Source organism: Neofelis nebulosa, chromosome 7 (assembly GCF_028018385.1).
Source record: "Neofelis nebulosa isolate mNeoNeb1 chromosome 7, mNeoNeb1.pri, whole genome shotgun sequence".
NCBI classification, from domain to species: domain Eukaryota; kingdom Metazoa; phylum Chordata; class Mammalia; order Carnivora; family Felidae; genus Neofelis; species Neofelis nebulosa.
The window spans coordinates 19110250-19125001 of record NC_080788.1 but is presented as its reverse complement, the minus strand read 5'-3'; the positions used below and the strand labels follow the sequence as shown (position 1 = coordinate 19125001).

Below are 14752 nucleotides of genomic sequence, written 5' to 3'. Positions count from 1 at the left end.
GCTACTACATTATTGTTTAGAAATGCAGGGCACCTTGGTGGCTCAGTCAGTTAAGCTTCCGACTTTGGCTCAGGTCATGATCTCACAGTTGTGAGTTTGAGCCCCACGTCAGGCTCTGTACTGACAGCATAGAGCCTGGAGCCTGCTTCGGATTCTGGGTCTCCCTCCCTCTCTGCCTCTCCCCTGCTCATGCTCTCTCTCTCTCTCTCTCTCTCAAGCAATAAAATAAACATTAAAAAACATATAGAAATCAAGACTGTGTGTGTGTGTGTGTGTGTGTGTGTGTGTGTGTGTGTGTTAACCTTGTGTCCTGCAACTTTGTGCTAAACTCACTTATGAATTTTAGGAGCTTTCGGTAGAGTCTCTGGGATTTTCTACATAGATAATCATGTCATCTTCAAATAGTGATGCTTTTACTTCTTTCTTTCCAATCTGTTTGACTTCTGTTTCTTTTTCTTACCTTATTACATTGACTAGGACTGCCAATACAATGTTGTATAGGAGTAGTGAAAGTAGATATTCTTGCTTTGTTCCTAATCTTAGGAGGAAAGCGATCGTTTGGTCATTCATCATTAAGTATGATGTTAGCTTCTATTTCTTCTTTGCTGAATTTTTTTTGATCATGAGTGGATGTAGAATTTTGTCATATGATTTTTCTTCATCAACTGATATAATTATATATTTTTTCCTTCTTTAGATTATTAATAGGTTGAATTACATTCATTGATTTCTAAATATTGAAACAGCCTTACATTACTGGGACTAACCCCACTTCATTGTGATGTATTATTATTTTTATACATTGCTGGTTTTGATTTGGACTATTGTGTTGAGGTTTTTTTATGTGTATATTCATTAGAGATATTGGTCTGTAGTTGTTTGTTTTTTCTTATGCTGTCTTTTTTCTGGCCTTGGTATGTGGGTAGTTCTAGCCTCAAAATAAATTGGGAAGTATTCCTTCTTCTTTTTAATGGAAGATATTGTGGAACTTTGGTGTTATTTCTTCTTTATATGTTTCATAGAATTTGCCAGTGAAAACTTCTGGGCCTGATGATATTCGTTTCCAGAAGATCTATAACTAATTTAATTTATTCTATAGTTATATGACTTTTTTAAGTTACCTATGCCATATTGGGTGAATTTTGGTAGTTTGTAGTTTTTGAGAAATTAGTCCATTTCATCCAAGTTGTCAAATATATATGCATAATATTGCTCATTGTATTCTGTTATTTTTATAATATTTGTAGTATCCATAGTTGAATCCTCTTTTTATTTTCTGACAAGTTGTGCCCTCTCTCTCTTTTCCTTTGCTAGTGATTTATCAATTTTATGGATCTTTTCAAAGAACCAGCTTTTGGTTTACTGCTTTTTCTCTATTGTTTTTTCTGTTTTCGGTTTCATTGATTTCTTTATTATTTCCTCCCTTTTGCTTGCTTTGGGCTTATTTTGCACTTCTTTTTTCTAATTTCTTAAGCTGGAAGCTCAAATTATTTGAGACTTGTCTTCTTTTTAATATAAACATTTAATGCTATAAATTTCCTTATAAGCACTATTTAGCTACCTTTGACAAATTTTGATATGCTGTAGTTTCATTTTAATAAAAATGTTTTTTAATATCCATTGTGACTTACTCTTTGATCCATTGTCAAGTGTGTGTTGTTTAATTTCCAACTTGTTTGAGATTTTCCTATTTTTTGTATTGATTTCTAGATTAATTCCATTATAATCTGAAGTATACTTTGCATAATTTCAATTCTTTAAGTTTGTTGAGATTGTGTGACCCATGATATGTTCTACCTTGGTGAATGTTTGGTTTTTGAAATTTGCATTTTCTTTCTGAGTTTGGGATTTGGGTTTTCTTAATCACTCAAGCCTCTTTCTGGAAGGTTGTCACTCACATCCCATTCCTTTCTTTCTCTAGGACACCCATGATGTGCGGAGTGATGATGAGGATGGGTATGAAGAGGACGAGGAAGAGGAGGAGGAGGAGGAAGAAGCCACCAAAGGCAAAGAGAGAGACTGTTTGAAGAATGGCCTCGGGGCCAACAGGCATCTCATTCTCAACGGTCAACATGGCCGTTAGGTTGAAGTCCATGCAGCTACCGGGTCACAGTGTCCTCTAAGGGCTGCTGGAAGCCAGAGTTGCTTCCCCCTCCACAGCTATGGCCTACAGGAGCCACAGGGACCCCAGATTCTGCCCTTTCCTCTTTTCAACCACTACCTTCCTCTCCCCCTGAGATGTATTTAACAAAATGTTGTTAATTTGTGTTAAAATGTTAAATATAGCATCCCTATGGATTTTACTGCAGTTAGGACTCAGACTGGTCAAAGATTTCAAGGATTTCTCCAGAGGCCCATTTCAGTTCAGTTGTGTTCATTCATATATGTGAGACTGGTGGTTTTCCATGCGCTCATGTCATGCCAGTAGGACTTTGCACCTTGCCACCTTGCTCACTCTCAGGATTACTTGAGAGGTTCTAGGGGAACCCACTTTTTCAGGTGTGTTCAGCCACAGAGAACAGCTCATTGCCTCCCAAAGTGATGTAGAGGATGCAATGCAACAGTGGCAGAAGGACCAAAGGAGGTGACCAGGCTTCCAGGGCTCACTGGCCACTTTCTGATGTGTGTGGTTTTTTTAAACCTTCCAAGCCTTGGTGTCCAGTGGGAATAGTAATATTTGCCTGGCCTACCTCATGGAGTTGGAGTAAGGATCAAATGAGATAACAACAGAAGGAAAGCATATAACTGCCAACTGCAATGTGACTGTTACCTGACCCTGTTTTCACTATGATGCCAACTCTGGGAGACAGAAACCTGGCTACACTTGGCACTGAATGGGCCTGAACAAAAGGCACAATCTTAAAAAATTTATTTTAAATGTGTCTGGAGATACCCAGAAGTGCAAATATCCAGAAGGTTGTTTCCATTATATTTGGTAACAGCTACCCAGGGATGATTCTCAAATTCCCCCAAATTCTCTACCCCCAGGTCCCCTGGCCAGTGGAGGCAGCCTGGGCCCCAATTCCTTATTGTCTTTTGCTGGCCTCTCACTCGCTTCCTGAGAAGGAAGCTTTCCTGCCCCTGCCCCTGCCCTGAGCCCCTCCTTCAGGCTGGCAGAGCTGCCCAGACAGCAGTAGGATCCCTCTGGGGGCCTGTCCCGGAGAGTCAGACCCAGGGCAGGCTGCTCACCTAGCCATTATTTCCCGGAAAACCTGAGCCTTTGGGGCATGACATGTGTGCGAGCTGTTGACCCAAGTGAAATCTTAGAAACAGAAAGAGAATGCCACACTCTTTCATCTCTGCTATGCAACCCAATCAGACTGCTCAACAGTAAGACAGAACAAAACAAAAGGCTGCAAAATACCCCCTGAGAAATATCCAAGGACAAGTGTTAGAGTCAATGGCAGCTCTTGGGGCTGCAGACCACTCAGGGAATACAGATACAAATACCAATACAGATACAGATACCAATACAGGCTGGTGGGTCAGTAGCCTGCTGGCGGCCCACTCAGGGGGCACATCTGAGCCCAGAGTGCAGGGCAGACCTGAGACTTAGGGTTCAGCTGGCTGAGGAGAGGCTGAGCCTTGCAGAGGAAGAGCTTGAACGGAACACACAAATACCCCTACACACACACACACACCAATCTCTCATATTTTGGGGGCCACATTTTGCACTTTTGTCCCATTTGCTTGGGGCCCCTATTATAAAACCAAGCGGGAGTTAGGGCTGTGAGGGCTGGCAAGACATCCACACAGGCCCCCCTGATGCAGGCTGCTGCTGCTGAGTGGAAAGGCACGGCCCAGCAAGGGTTCCCCGGTTTTTATTCTTTAATAAAAAGATGTTTTTAAAATCTTCAGGATAAACAAAGACAAAACTCAAAACCCTTGCTAATTCTTTCCCCATCAAGATCTCTTCCTGAGGAGTCATTAGAACAACAGAAAAACTTATGTCAAGTTTTCTCTGCCTGTTATTTGCTTTTATGAGTACAATGACATAGGCATCATATGTACAATGTTATATTATAAATCTAGAATGCCTCCACTCCCTTTAGGACATAACTTAAATTATTATTAATATTATATTATATTATTATTATTGGTGGAAGAAAAATCCCATTGAGACACTATGTTTTATGTTTCCAGTTAACATACTGTTTTTTTCCTTGATTTATTTTGGTCTTGTCTCTGTACCAAATTATCTTCTCACTTAAGGTAAAAACATGTTTATTGGCTGCTCTAGCTTCCAGTTCTTTTTTTTTTTCTTATTTAAATGTGAAAGGTAAACTTGATAGGCCAACTTCAGCTCTCTCTGATACAACCGGAAGCACTGAACTACCTCTGGAAAGGTAGATACGCATTTTTGTAACATCCTCTATGGCTTTTGTGGTCATTTTAAAGGTCACCTCTCTTCCTACCAGAACCAAGGGCTCACACTATGCCAGATGACTTTATAAAAACACAGTCCACTGTGCCACCAATGTTATAATGGTGAAGACTTACAATAAAGCAAAGGCAGAATCCGGAGGAGTAGATTCAGCACACACATTGCTTGGCTTCTGAGAGATCATTATCGCTCTCACCAAGTGGAAAAAAAAAGATTTGCCTCTAGAAATGCCCTGCCGGAAATCAGAGGGAACAGGGAGAAGGGTAGAACCAAGTTAGGACATTAAGGCTGCTGCCTTTGGCGTATCAGACTCCAGACAAGAGGAAATAGGCCTGACGGGGGTGACCTTCTTGGCTGTACACAGTGCGGACAGACCAGTGTGGGCTGGGGTCTAACCTGGGTCATGGCATCTGGGGCCTGTGGTGCAAGGCAATGTTGAAGTGCTAAGAAAGGGGACTGATCCAAAAGGAACTTTCTTGACATTTTCACTGTGACTGTAGAGCAAGTAGACATTCAACAGATAAGAGAATGTTACGAGCAACTTTATATCACTAAATTTGAAGGTGTGAACAAAATGTGTAAGTTCCTAGAAAAATGCAACTTGTTAACATGGGCACAAAAAGAAGTAGATATTTAAATAGCCATCTAAATGAAACAAAATTCAATCCAAAATTTTGAAATCCACTCCTCTACCCCCTACACACACAAAATCTTTAGGCCCAGATGGTTCATCCAGTGGATTCTTCCAATATTTAAGGAGTAATTAACACAGGTATTATACAAACTTCTGTAGAGACTAAAGGAACACATCCATACCTGTCTCATAAGGCCTGCATAATCTCAATACTAAAATCTGAAAAGAATATTAGGAGGCAAAAACCCAACAACTATTAGCTAAATCATTTGTGAACCTAAGTACAAAATTCCTCAACACAAAGCAAACTGAATTCAACAATATGTAAAGAAGAGAATGCATGACAGACAAGTTGGGTTTATTTCAGGAAGTTGTGGTTGATTTATTATTTGAAAATCAATGTTACCATTTTAAAAGAGTAAAGGAAAAAGCCATATCTTCAAAAGCTTTAGATAAAATTCAACAACTATTTATTTGAAAAAAAAAACTTCACAGAAAAGAAGGAACTTCCTTAATCTGATTTAATAGCACCTTCAAAAAGCATCAAGCCAGCATCATATGATGCTATAATGGCCAAATACTGAAAGCTTTCCCCAAAGGGATGATCACTGAGGGATGTCCATTAATGATGCCCATCATCCTGAATATATTCAACATTGTATTTTTCATCCTGCCTAATGTAATATTTCAAGAAATAAAAATTATGAGGCTTGAAAAAAGTAAATAAAAACTCATATTACAAATGAAATGCAAAACATCCCACACATAGTGTGTGTGTGTGTGTGTGTGTGTGTGTTTAAATTTATACAGAAATATCAAGAAACAAGACTGGCTAAGACAATCTTTAAAATAACAAAGCAAGAGAACTCATTTTACTAAGTACCAGGACATACTACCAAAAAGGATAGTAAAGCAGTGTGAGATTGGTATGAGGATAGACAAATAGAACAATAAAATTGTATAAAGACCAAGAACAAACTCATGCGTATATGCACAGTTGGCTATCTTAAGGATAAAAATCAAACTTGATCCTTACCTAATACCATATACAAAATAAATTCCAGGTGTTTTTGTAGATCTAAATGTGAAAAAGCTTCCAGAGGGAAACATAAGAGGACATTCATCTTCATGACCTTAAGATAAGCAAAGGATTCTTTTTTTTTTCAATATATGAAATTTATTGTCAAATTAGTTTCCATACAACACCCAGTGCTCATCCCAAAAGGTGCCCTCCTCAATACCCATCACCCACCTTCCCCTCCCTCCCACCCCCCATCAACCCTCAGTTTCTTCTCAGTTTTTAAGAGTCTCTTATGCTTTGGCTCTCTCCCACTCTAACCTCTTTCTTATTTTTTTCCTTCCCCTCCTCCATGGGTTTCTGTTAAGTTTCTCAGGATCCACATAAGAGTGAAAACATATGGTATCTTTGTCTGTATGGCTTATTTCACTTAGCATCACACTCTCCAGTTCCACCCATGTTGCTACAAAGGGCCATATTTCGTTCTTTCTCATTGCCATGTAGTACTCCATTGTGTATATAAACCACAATTTCTTTATCCATTCATCAGTTGATGGACATTTAGGCTCTTTCCATAATTTGGCTATTGTTGAGAGTGCTGCTATAAACATTGGGGTAGAAGTGCCCCTATGCATCAGTACTCCTGTAGCCCTTGGGTAAATTCCTAGCAGTGCTATTGCTGGGTCATAGGGTAGGTCTATTTTTAATTTTCTGAGGAACCTCCACACTGTTTTCCAGAGTGGCTGCACCAATTTGCATTCCCACCAACAGTGCAAGAGGGTTCCCGTTTTTCCACATCCTCTCCAGCATCTATAGTCTCCTGATATGTTCATTTTGGCCACTCTGACTGGGATGAGGTGATATCTGAGTGTGGTTTTGATTTGTATTTCCCTGATGAGGATCAACGTTGAGCATCTTTTCATGTGCCTGTTGGCCATCTGGATGTTTTCTTTAGAGAAGTGTCTATTCATGTTTTCTGCCCATTTCTTCACTGGGTTGTTTTTCAGGTGTGGAGTTTGGTGAGCTCTTTATAGATTTTGGATACTAGCCCTTAAGCAAAGGATTCTTAAAACAAAAAGCAATATGGGGCGCACCTGGGTGGCTCAGTTAAGCATCTGACTTTGGTTCAGGTCATGATCTCACGGTTCATGAGTTCAAGCCCCTAGTCGGCCTCTCTTGCTGACACTGTGGAGCCTGCATGGGATCTGTCTTTCTCCCTCTCTCCACACATCCCCTGCTTGCACGCTCTCTTTCTCTCTTTCTATCTGTCTCAATAGAAATAAAACTTAAAAAAATAAAGCATTACACATAGAGGAAAACATTAACAAATCAGAGTAAATAATAATAAAGAAATTCTATTTCTCAATAGACACCATGAAGAGAGTGAAAGGGAAAGCCATAGAGCAGGAGAAAATATCTGCAATACTTAAAACTGACAAGACTCATATCCAACACATATAAAGAACTCCTACAAATAAAATCTGACAACCCAATTAAAAAAAAATCAACACGGCACTTAACCAGATGCTTTACAGAATACCATAACAGTTAAGTAAATATATGAAAAGGCACTCAATTTCATTAATCATTAGGAAGGCTGCTAGTACCAAGCAGCGATCATGTGGAACAATAAGAACTTACATACTGCTGCAGGAGTATCATTACAGCCACTTTGAAAATGTTTGTCATTTCCTAAAATTGGATGTATGTGCATATTACAATCCAGCAGCTTTACTATTAGGTGCGTATCTAAAAAGCACATACATGAACCTCAAAAGAATGCATATGCATGTTCTTACCAGCAATGTTCATGATAGCCTAAACAAGTCATTTCCAAATACCTATTAAGAGTAGAATGGGTAAGTAAATTGTGGTAGACAGTAAAACCTTGGTTTACGAGCATAATTTGTTCTGTAAACATGCTTGTAATCCAAAGCACTTGTATATCAAAGCGAATTTCCTCATAAAAAATAATGGAAACTCAGATGTTTCATTCTACAACCCAAAAATATTCATATACAAATTATTACAATACAGTAATATAATACAAAATATTTTAAAAAATAGAAACTATAAAGAAAAATAAATTAACCTGCACTTACTTTTGAAGACCTTCACAGCTGGTGTGAGGGAGACAAGAGAGAGGAGGGTTATTATGACTGTCACTGTCTCTAATGGAATCACTGCTATTGGCTCAGTGGAATCTTTTCTTCACGTGCAACTTTAATAAGGAATCTATCCAATGACACTTGCTTTTGCAGCCTTTTGAGGATTTCACGGAAATGTGACTTTGCGTCGTCGCTAGATTCATCCCTCGCACTGCTACAGCCTTATTCGGTGGTGCTTTTCTACAAAACTTTGCACTGTCTCCCACATTTTACACATCTCCCTAATCTCATTTGAAGTGAGGGATTCCTCCCCCTTTTTCTCCTCCTCTGCAGACAAGATGCAGATGTAGACTTCTTACAAAATCTTGCAATTTTGGCCAGTAGCATACCTCATTTGTACTTCTTGATGACTTCTTAACTTCCACTGTAATCATCTTCTTCTCACTGCCTTTCTTTTCAACCTTTTTCTTTTTAAAAAATTTTTTTCAGTGTTTATTTTTGAGAGAGAGAGTGTGAGCAAGGGAAGGTTGGAGAGAGAGGGAGACACAGAATCAGAGGCAGGCTCCAGGCTCTGAGCTGTCAGCACAGAGCCCAACGCAGGCCTCAAACCCACGAACCATGAGACCATGACCCAAGCCAAAGTCGGATGCTTAACTGAGTGAGCCACCCATATGCCCCTCAACCTTGTTCTGCCTGGGGGCCATTGTATACGCTTGCATGGATGTTGACTACAGTACAGTATCAATAAACTCTTGTCATATACTGTATTTAACATAACTGGTAATAAGGTGGTAGAGGAAAGGGTCTATATCTGCAGGCAGTCTGACCTAGAACGAAGCAAAGCATTCTTTTTTTTTTTTTTTTTTTTTAACGTTTTTTATTTATTTTTTTGGGACAGAGAGAGACAGAGCATGAACGGGGGAGGGGCAGAGAGAGAGGGAGACACAGAATCGGAAACAGGCTCCAGGCTCCGAGCCATCAGCCCAGAGCCCGACGCGGGGCTCGAACCCACGGACCGCGAGATCGTGACCTGGCTGAAGTCGGCCGCTTAACCGACTGCGCCACCCAGGCGCCCCACGAAGCAAAGCATTCTTAAGCTAACTCTTGGATGGAAAAGCAAAGGACTGTCTATAGGTGCTTCGCAGTGACAAAAAATACACTAGTATTAGTTGTGGAAACCTTCCAATGTTCTGAAAAAAATCACTGATTTCTGCCAAACGCCTTGGCCTGAGACCAAGCATCTGAGCATAGGAGACCATCACCCACATTCTCATAGAGAGAGACCAAGAGAAAGAGAGAGAGAAGAATCATTGGCACAACCGTGATCAAGTGATATTCAGCATCCATACTATTCATATTGCAAGACATTGCTCATTTTATCAAGTTAAAATTTATTAAGTGTGTTTGGTAGTCTTGTGGAACACTTGCAGAACAAGTTACTGGCAATCCAAGGTTTTATTGTATTTATATTATGGGATACAATATAGCAATGGAAGTGAACTGGTATTTACAACAATGTAGCTTCATCTTCCTATCTGTTTTTCAAAAGAAGCTAATGGAAAATGAATATATAATTTACATTTCCATCTTTTCATAAAGTTCAAAAACAGACAAAACCAATCTATGATGGAAAAAGTCAGAGGGTGCCTGGGTGGCTCTGTTGGTTAAGCATCCAACTCTTGGTTTCAGCTCAGATCATGATATTGCGGTTTTGTGAGTTCAAGCCCTGCATTGGGTTCTGTGCTGGCAATGCAGATCCTGCTTAGGATTCTCTCTTTCCCTCTCTCTCTGCCCCTCCCTCATTCATGCTCTCTCTGTCTCTCTCAAAATAAATAAATAAACTTAAAAAAAGAAAAAGTCAGGATGCTTGTTACTTTTGGGGAGAAGAGAGATCCTGCGCCCGGATTGGGTCAGAGTGGGTTTTAAGGTACCAGTGACTTTCTGCATCTTGACCTGGATAGGGCTTACATGAGTGTGTTGAGTTTGTGATAGATCATCAAACTGTACACTTATGGTTTGTATGCTTTTATGTAGGTATAAGTTTCTTAAAAAGTTGCGAAAATGAGGGGCTCGGGTGGCTCAGTCGATTAAGCATCTGACTCTTGGTTTTGGTTCAGGTCATGATCATCTCACGGTTTGGTTCATGAGATCAAGCCCTGCGTTGGGCTCTGCACTGGCAGTTTGGGATAATAATAACGTGATATAGGTGTGCCTGGGTGGCTCAGTCAATTAAGCATCTAACTCTTGGTTTCAGCTCAGGTCATGATCTCACAGTTTCCTGACTTCCAACCCTGCATAGGGCTCTGGGCTGGCAGTGCAGAACCTGCTTGGGATTCTCTCCCTCTCTCTCTTCCCCTTCTCCGCTCATGCTGTCTCTGTCTCTATCAAACAAATAAAATAAATAATAAGGTAAAATAATAAATGCACATGATGCACATAATATTCATGTACATGCCTTAGGTCTCTCTCCCTCCCTCTCTCTCTGTCCCTCCCCTGCTCACGCTTTCTCTCTCTTTCTCAAAATAAATAAACTTTTTAAAAATTGGTTAAAAAAAAGAAAAGTTGAAGGGATCTGTTATATTCACCCATATTGTTACTCATTCTGCTGTGTTCTCTTCCTTCCTGGTATTCTAAGTTTCCTTCTTTTATCATGCCTTTCTGTCTTGAATATTGTCTTTAGACACTTTTTTGGGGTAGGTGCTGATAATTCCTTGCTTCCTTTAGCTAAGGAGGTTCTGATTTTCCCTTCATTCCTAAAGGATATTTTTGCTGGGTATAGAATTATAGAATAAATAACTATATAATTATAGTTAGTTTCTTTCAGCATTTGAAAAATGTTGTTTCCTTCCAGTTTTTATGGTCTCTGATGAGAAATCTGTCCTTATTTGAATTGTCTGTCCCCTATTGATAGATGTCATGTGTCTCTTGACACTGTAAGTTTTGTCTTCAGTTTTTAAAAGTTTGATTATGACACATGTTGATATGAATTTCTTTGGATTTATCCTATATTGTGTTTCCTCAGCTTCTTAAATCTATAGGCTTATGTCTAACTGAATGAAGACAATTTTCAGTCATTATTTATTTGAAGACTTTTCCAGCCCCTCTCTTTTTTTTCCTTTCCCATCTGGGAGTCCAATGACACACATATTAGCTCTTCAGTTACACTTACACAGGTCCATGAGGCTACCTTCATGGTTTTGTTTGGGGTTATTTTGTTTGTTTTTAATGTTTATATTATTTTTGAGAGAGAATGTGAGCAGGGGAGGGGCAGAGAGAGAGACTCTGAAGTGGGCTCTGCACCAAAAAGCAACGAGCCTGACATGGGGCTCAAACTCACGAACCATGAGATCATGACCTGAGCCAAAGTCAGCTGCTCAACCAACTGAGACGCCCAGGCACCGCATGTTTTTGTTTGTTGGTTCACTCTATTTTCTCAGGCTCCCCACCAGACTTAGGCTGATACACTGATGCCACCCTGGCTGGTAGGGACACCTCATTTCTTCCCCATGTGGCTTCCACTGACACTGCAGAGCAGGGTGAGTTCTCATTATTGATAGAGTGTAGTGAAAGTCCTAGTTCACTCTGCCTTCTCTGACACCAGCCCACTGTAGGGAGGGGGGCAGTATGCCTTGTTACAGCTGCTGAAAATCTAGACTTCTCCACTGATCTTTGCTGATAGAAGTAGGGGGAAAGCATAGTTTTTCCCATAGTGTTAGGGTAGAGAAGTTGTCATTGTTCAATGTCTTGCTAAGCTCTCTTTTCTAGTCTCTTGGCTAGAGATAATGGGGCTTTTGGAGGGCTGTCTGTGCCTGTGATTTGCTAGCTTCTCCAGCACTCAGTTCTGGATTTATGAGGTAGAAGGAAAACCCAAGGAAGTCACTACTGTTGTTCCTTGGATCCTGAGGTCCCTAGCCAGTCTGCTTTCTTTTCTCCACCTTTCAGTGTCTTCTCATGCTTGCTTGATGTTTTGTATCCAGGGTTTGTAACTGTACTTAGTGGGCAGAATAGGAAGAAGTGCATTTACTCCATCTTGTCTAGAAGTCTTCTCTTGTAATAATTAAGTTTATTCCATTCATATTTATTGGTATAACATTTATATTTGGTCTAAGTTCTCTCTTATTTTCAGATTTTAAATTTCTCCTCCTTTTTATCTTTTCTGTGGGGATTATTTTGCAGTGCATGTAGGTATGTGTTTCCCTTCTGTGAATCTGGAAGCTTTACAGTCATGTTAGACTTCTGAATGGTTAACTTTATACATATTATGTGTGATAATTTCAGATGTTAACTAGAGTTTCCTAGCTTCCAGTCTTAGTAGAGCTCTGGCTCACACCAGGAAACTGGGGAGAGCCTTCCTGCTCAGGGTGACCCAGACCAAGAGCTATAGATAACATTTGGCTCTGGCAGTGCCCTGAAGAAGGTTAGTTCCTCCTTTTTCCATGTTAAATGTCTTGAAAGGGAAGTGAAATCTGGTTCAAATTTCTAACATGGAAACCTTGGTGTCTACCTAATTGTGGATGTGTTCCTTTGGAAAATGAAGAGATAATTGGGGTCAACCAATATATATTTTAAATAGTACAACTTGGGTATTTTTCTTACATTTTACTCACCCTGCAACCACTTAGGAATATTTTGTGTAACAAGGTTTCATTTTCTATTGGAAACCCGCATACATTCTGGAATTGCAGAAGGGGGAAACCAAATCCCTGAGGAGGTCTGGGGATTCCGAGTCTATGGGGAGCTGGTTCCACCCACTGCCTGCTGACCTTGGGGAAGGCAACACTTTGTCTTCCATCTTCCATTAGTCCCATCAGTAAGATGATTTTATTGAACTTTCTTTTCTGTCCCAGGTGTTAAAAACAAGACAACAGGCCATTACTGAGGATCCCTGGATGGGCCAATGTTTATTTTTATTTATTTTTTAAACGTTTATTTATTTTTGAGTGAGAGAGCACAAGCAGGGGATGTGCAGAGAGAAAGAAGGACAGAGGATCCAAAGCAGGCTCTAAGCTGACAGCAGCAAACCCAATGTGGGGCTTGAACTCAAGAACTGTGAGATCATGACCTGAGCTGAAGTCAGCCAATCAACCAACTGAGCCACCCAGGCACCGCATGGATGGGTCAGTTTTTAAATGAAGAAACCTAAGTCCACCTAGGAGAAGGGACTTGCCCATTGTGACTAAGTCATACTAGGTCCCATCTGGGCACCTTTTGGTAAAGGACTCAGGTCCTTTGTGATAGTGACAGAGGCCTGGCAGAACACAGAATCCATACAAAGGGGCTGAAACTTTCCCACTTGAAATCTGAACAGGAAACCCCACACCTTCCCCTCAAGACTTGGCTCTAAACCCCCACACTACAAGCAGCTTTCTTACTCTGGCAGTTTTCTTGGCTCTTTACCCCCACCTCCCCACCAGTGATAGCCATATATCTCCAGAGGTTTACCAGCTAATGTCCCTGGGTCCCTGCGAACAGCCACCATTCAGCCCCAGTACCTGTGAGCAAGTAACTCAGCCTGTCTCACACAGGCTGGTGCAGAGAACGTTAAGTCATTGGTAAGTAAATCTGTCCTATGTCCCAGTGAAGCTTAGACCTGCCTAGACCTGTGAGTTGCCATCTGGCTGCTTCCCCACACACAACCTGTTGATTTTTTTTTTAATGTTTATTCATTTATTTTGAGAGAGAGAGCAAGAGTGTGTGCCAGCCTGGAGAGGGGCAGAGAAAGAGAGAGAGAAAATCCCAAGCAGGCTCTGCTCTGTCAGTACAGAGCCCAACATGGGGCTCTATCTCACAAATCATGAGATCATGACCTGATCATGACCTGCTGTTCGGAGGAAGGCGAAGGGGTAAGGGAAGGGCTTTGTAACATTTACATTGAAATCCTAGGATATGAATTTGATCTTAGAAGACAGAACTCAGTGCTTCTCACTGCAGGCTGTAAATACCACTGAAGGGTCTGGATGCTGTTGGAGCTTTGTATCCAACACACTCTAGAGTAGGAGCCCTTAACCTGGACCCAACTGAGTCATCCTCTGCAGAGGCAGAAGAATCTGTCCCCTTAGGCATCCAAAGACAGCCCCACTGGGGTCAGGTTAGAGATAAGAGGGCAACAAGTCAGATGGTACATTAAGATAACTCAACAGAATATGCATGGTGGCCACCAAGGAAAGGTATGGGAAGGCCAGGCCCATGGGTAGGGCTTGCTTTGGATTTACTATTAAGGTTAAACTATGAAGCCACAGATTATTTATTTTAAAAAGAAAAAAAAAACGGGGCACCTGGGTGGCTCAGTTAGTTAAGCGTCCAACTTCAGCCCAGGTCATGATCTCATGGCTTGTGAGTGCAACCCCCACATCAGGGTCTCTGCTGACAGCTCAGAGCCTGGAGCCTGCTTCTGATTCTGTGTCTCTCTCTTTCTGTGCCCCTACCCTGCTTGTGCTCTGTCTCTAAAAAATAAACATTAAAAAAAATTTTTTTAAGTGGATTCACTTTTTTATTTATATAATTTCATCTGTGATATTTCATATAATTTCACCCAAATGATGAATTATAGGTCATCAGTGTGCAGATGAGGAGACAAGCGTTCGTGGGGAGCTAGGTAAAGCTGAACT

The 14752-nt window shown here is 40.7% G+C and overlaps 1 protein-coding gene across 6 annotated transcripts in view; it reads left to right on the top strand.

Moving 5' to 3' along the window:
- Window positions 1–4239, top strand: part of CERS3 (ceramide synthase 3) — a 125884-nt gene extending 121645 nt beyond the window's left edge. For all 6 annotated transcript variants that reach the window (XM_058736758.1, XM_058736756.1, XM_058736754.1 and 3 more), the window contains one exon: window positions 1922–4239. In XM_058736758.1, coding sequence (XP_058592741.1) covers window positions 1922–2083 — 162 coding nt within the window. In that variant the 3' untranslated portion in view covers window positions 2084–4239. The remainder of the gene's footprint in view (window positions 1–1921) is intronic.
- The last annotated feature ends 10513 nt before the right edge of the window (window positions 4240–14752 follow it).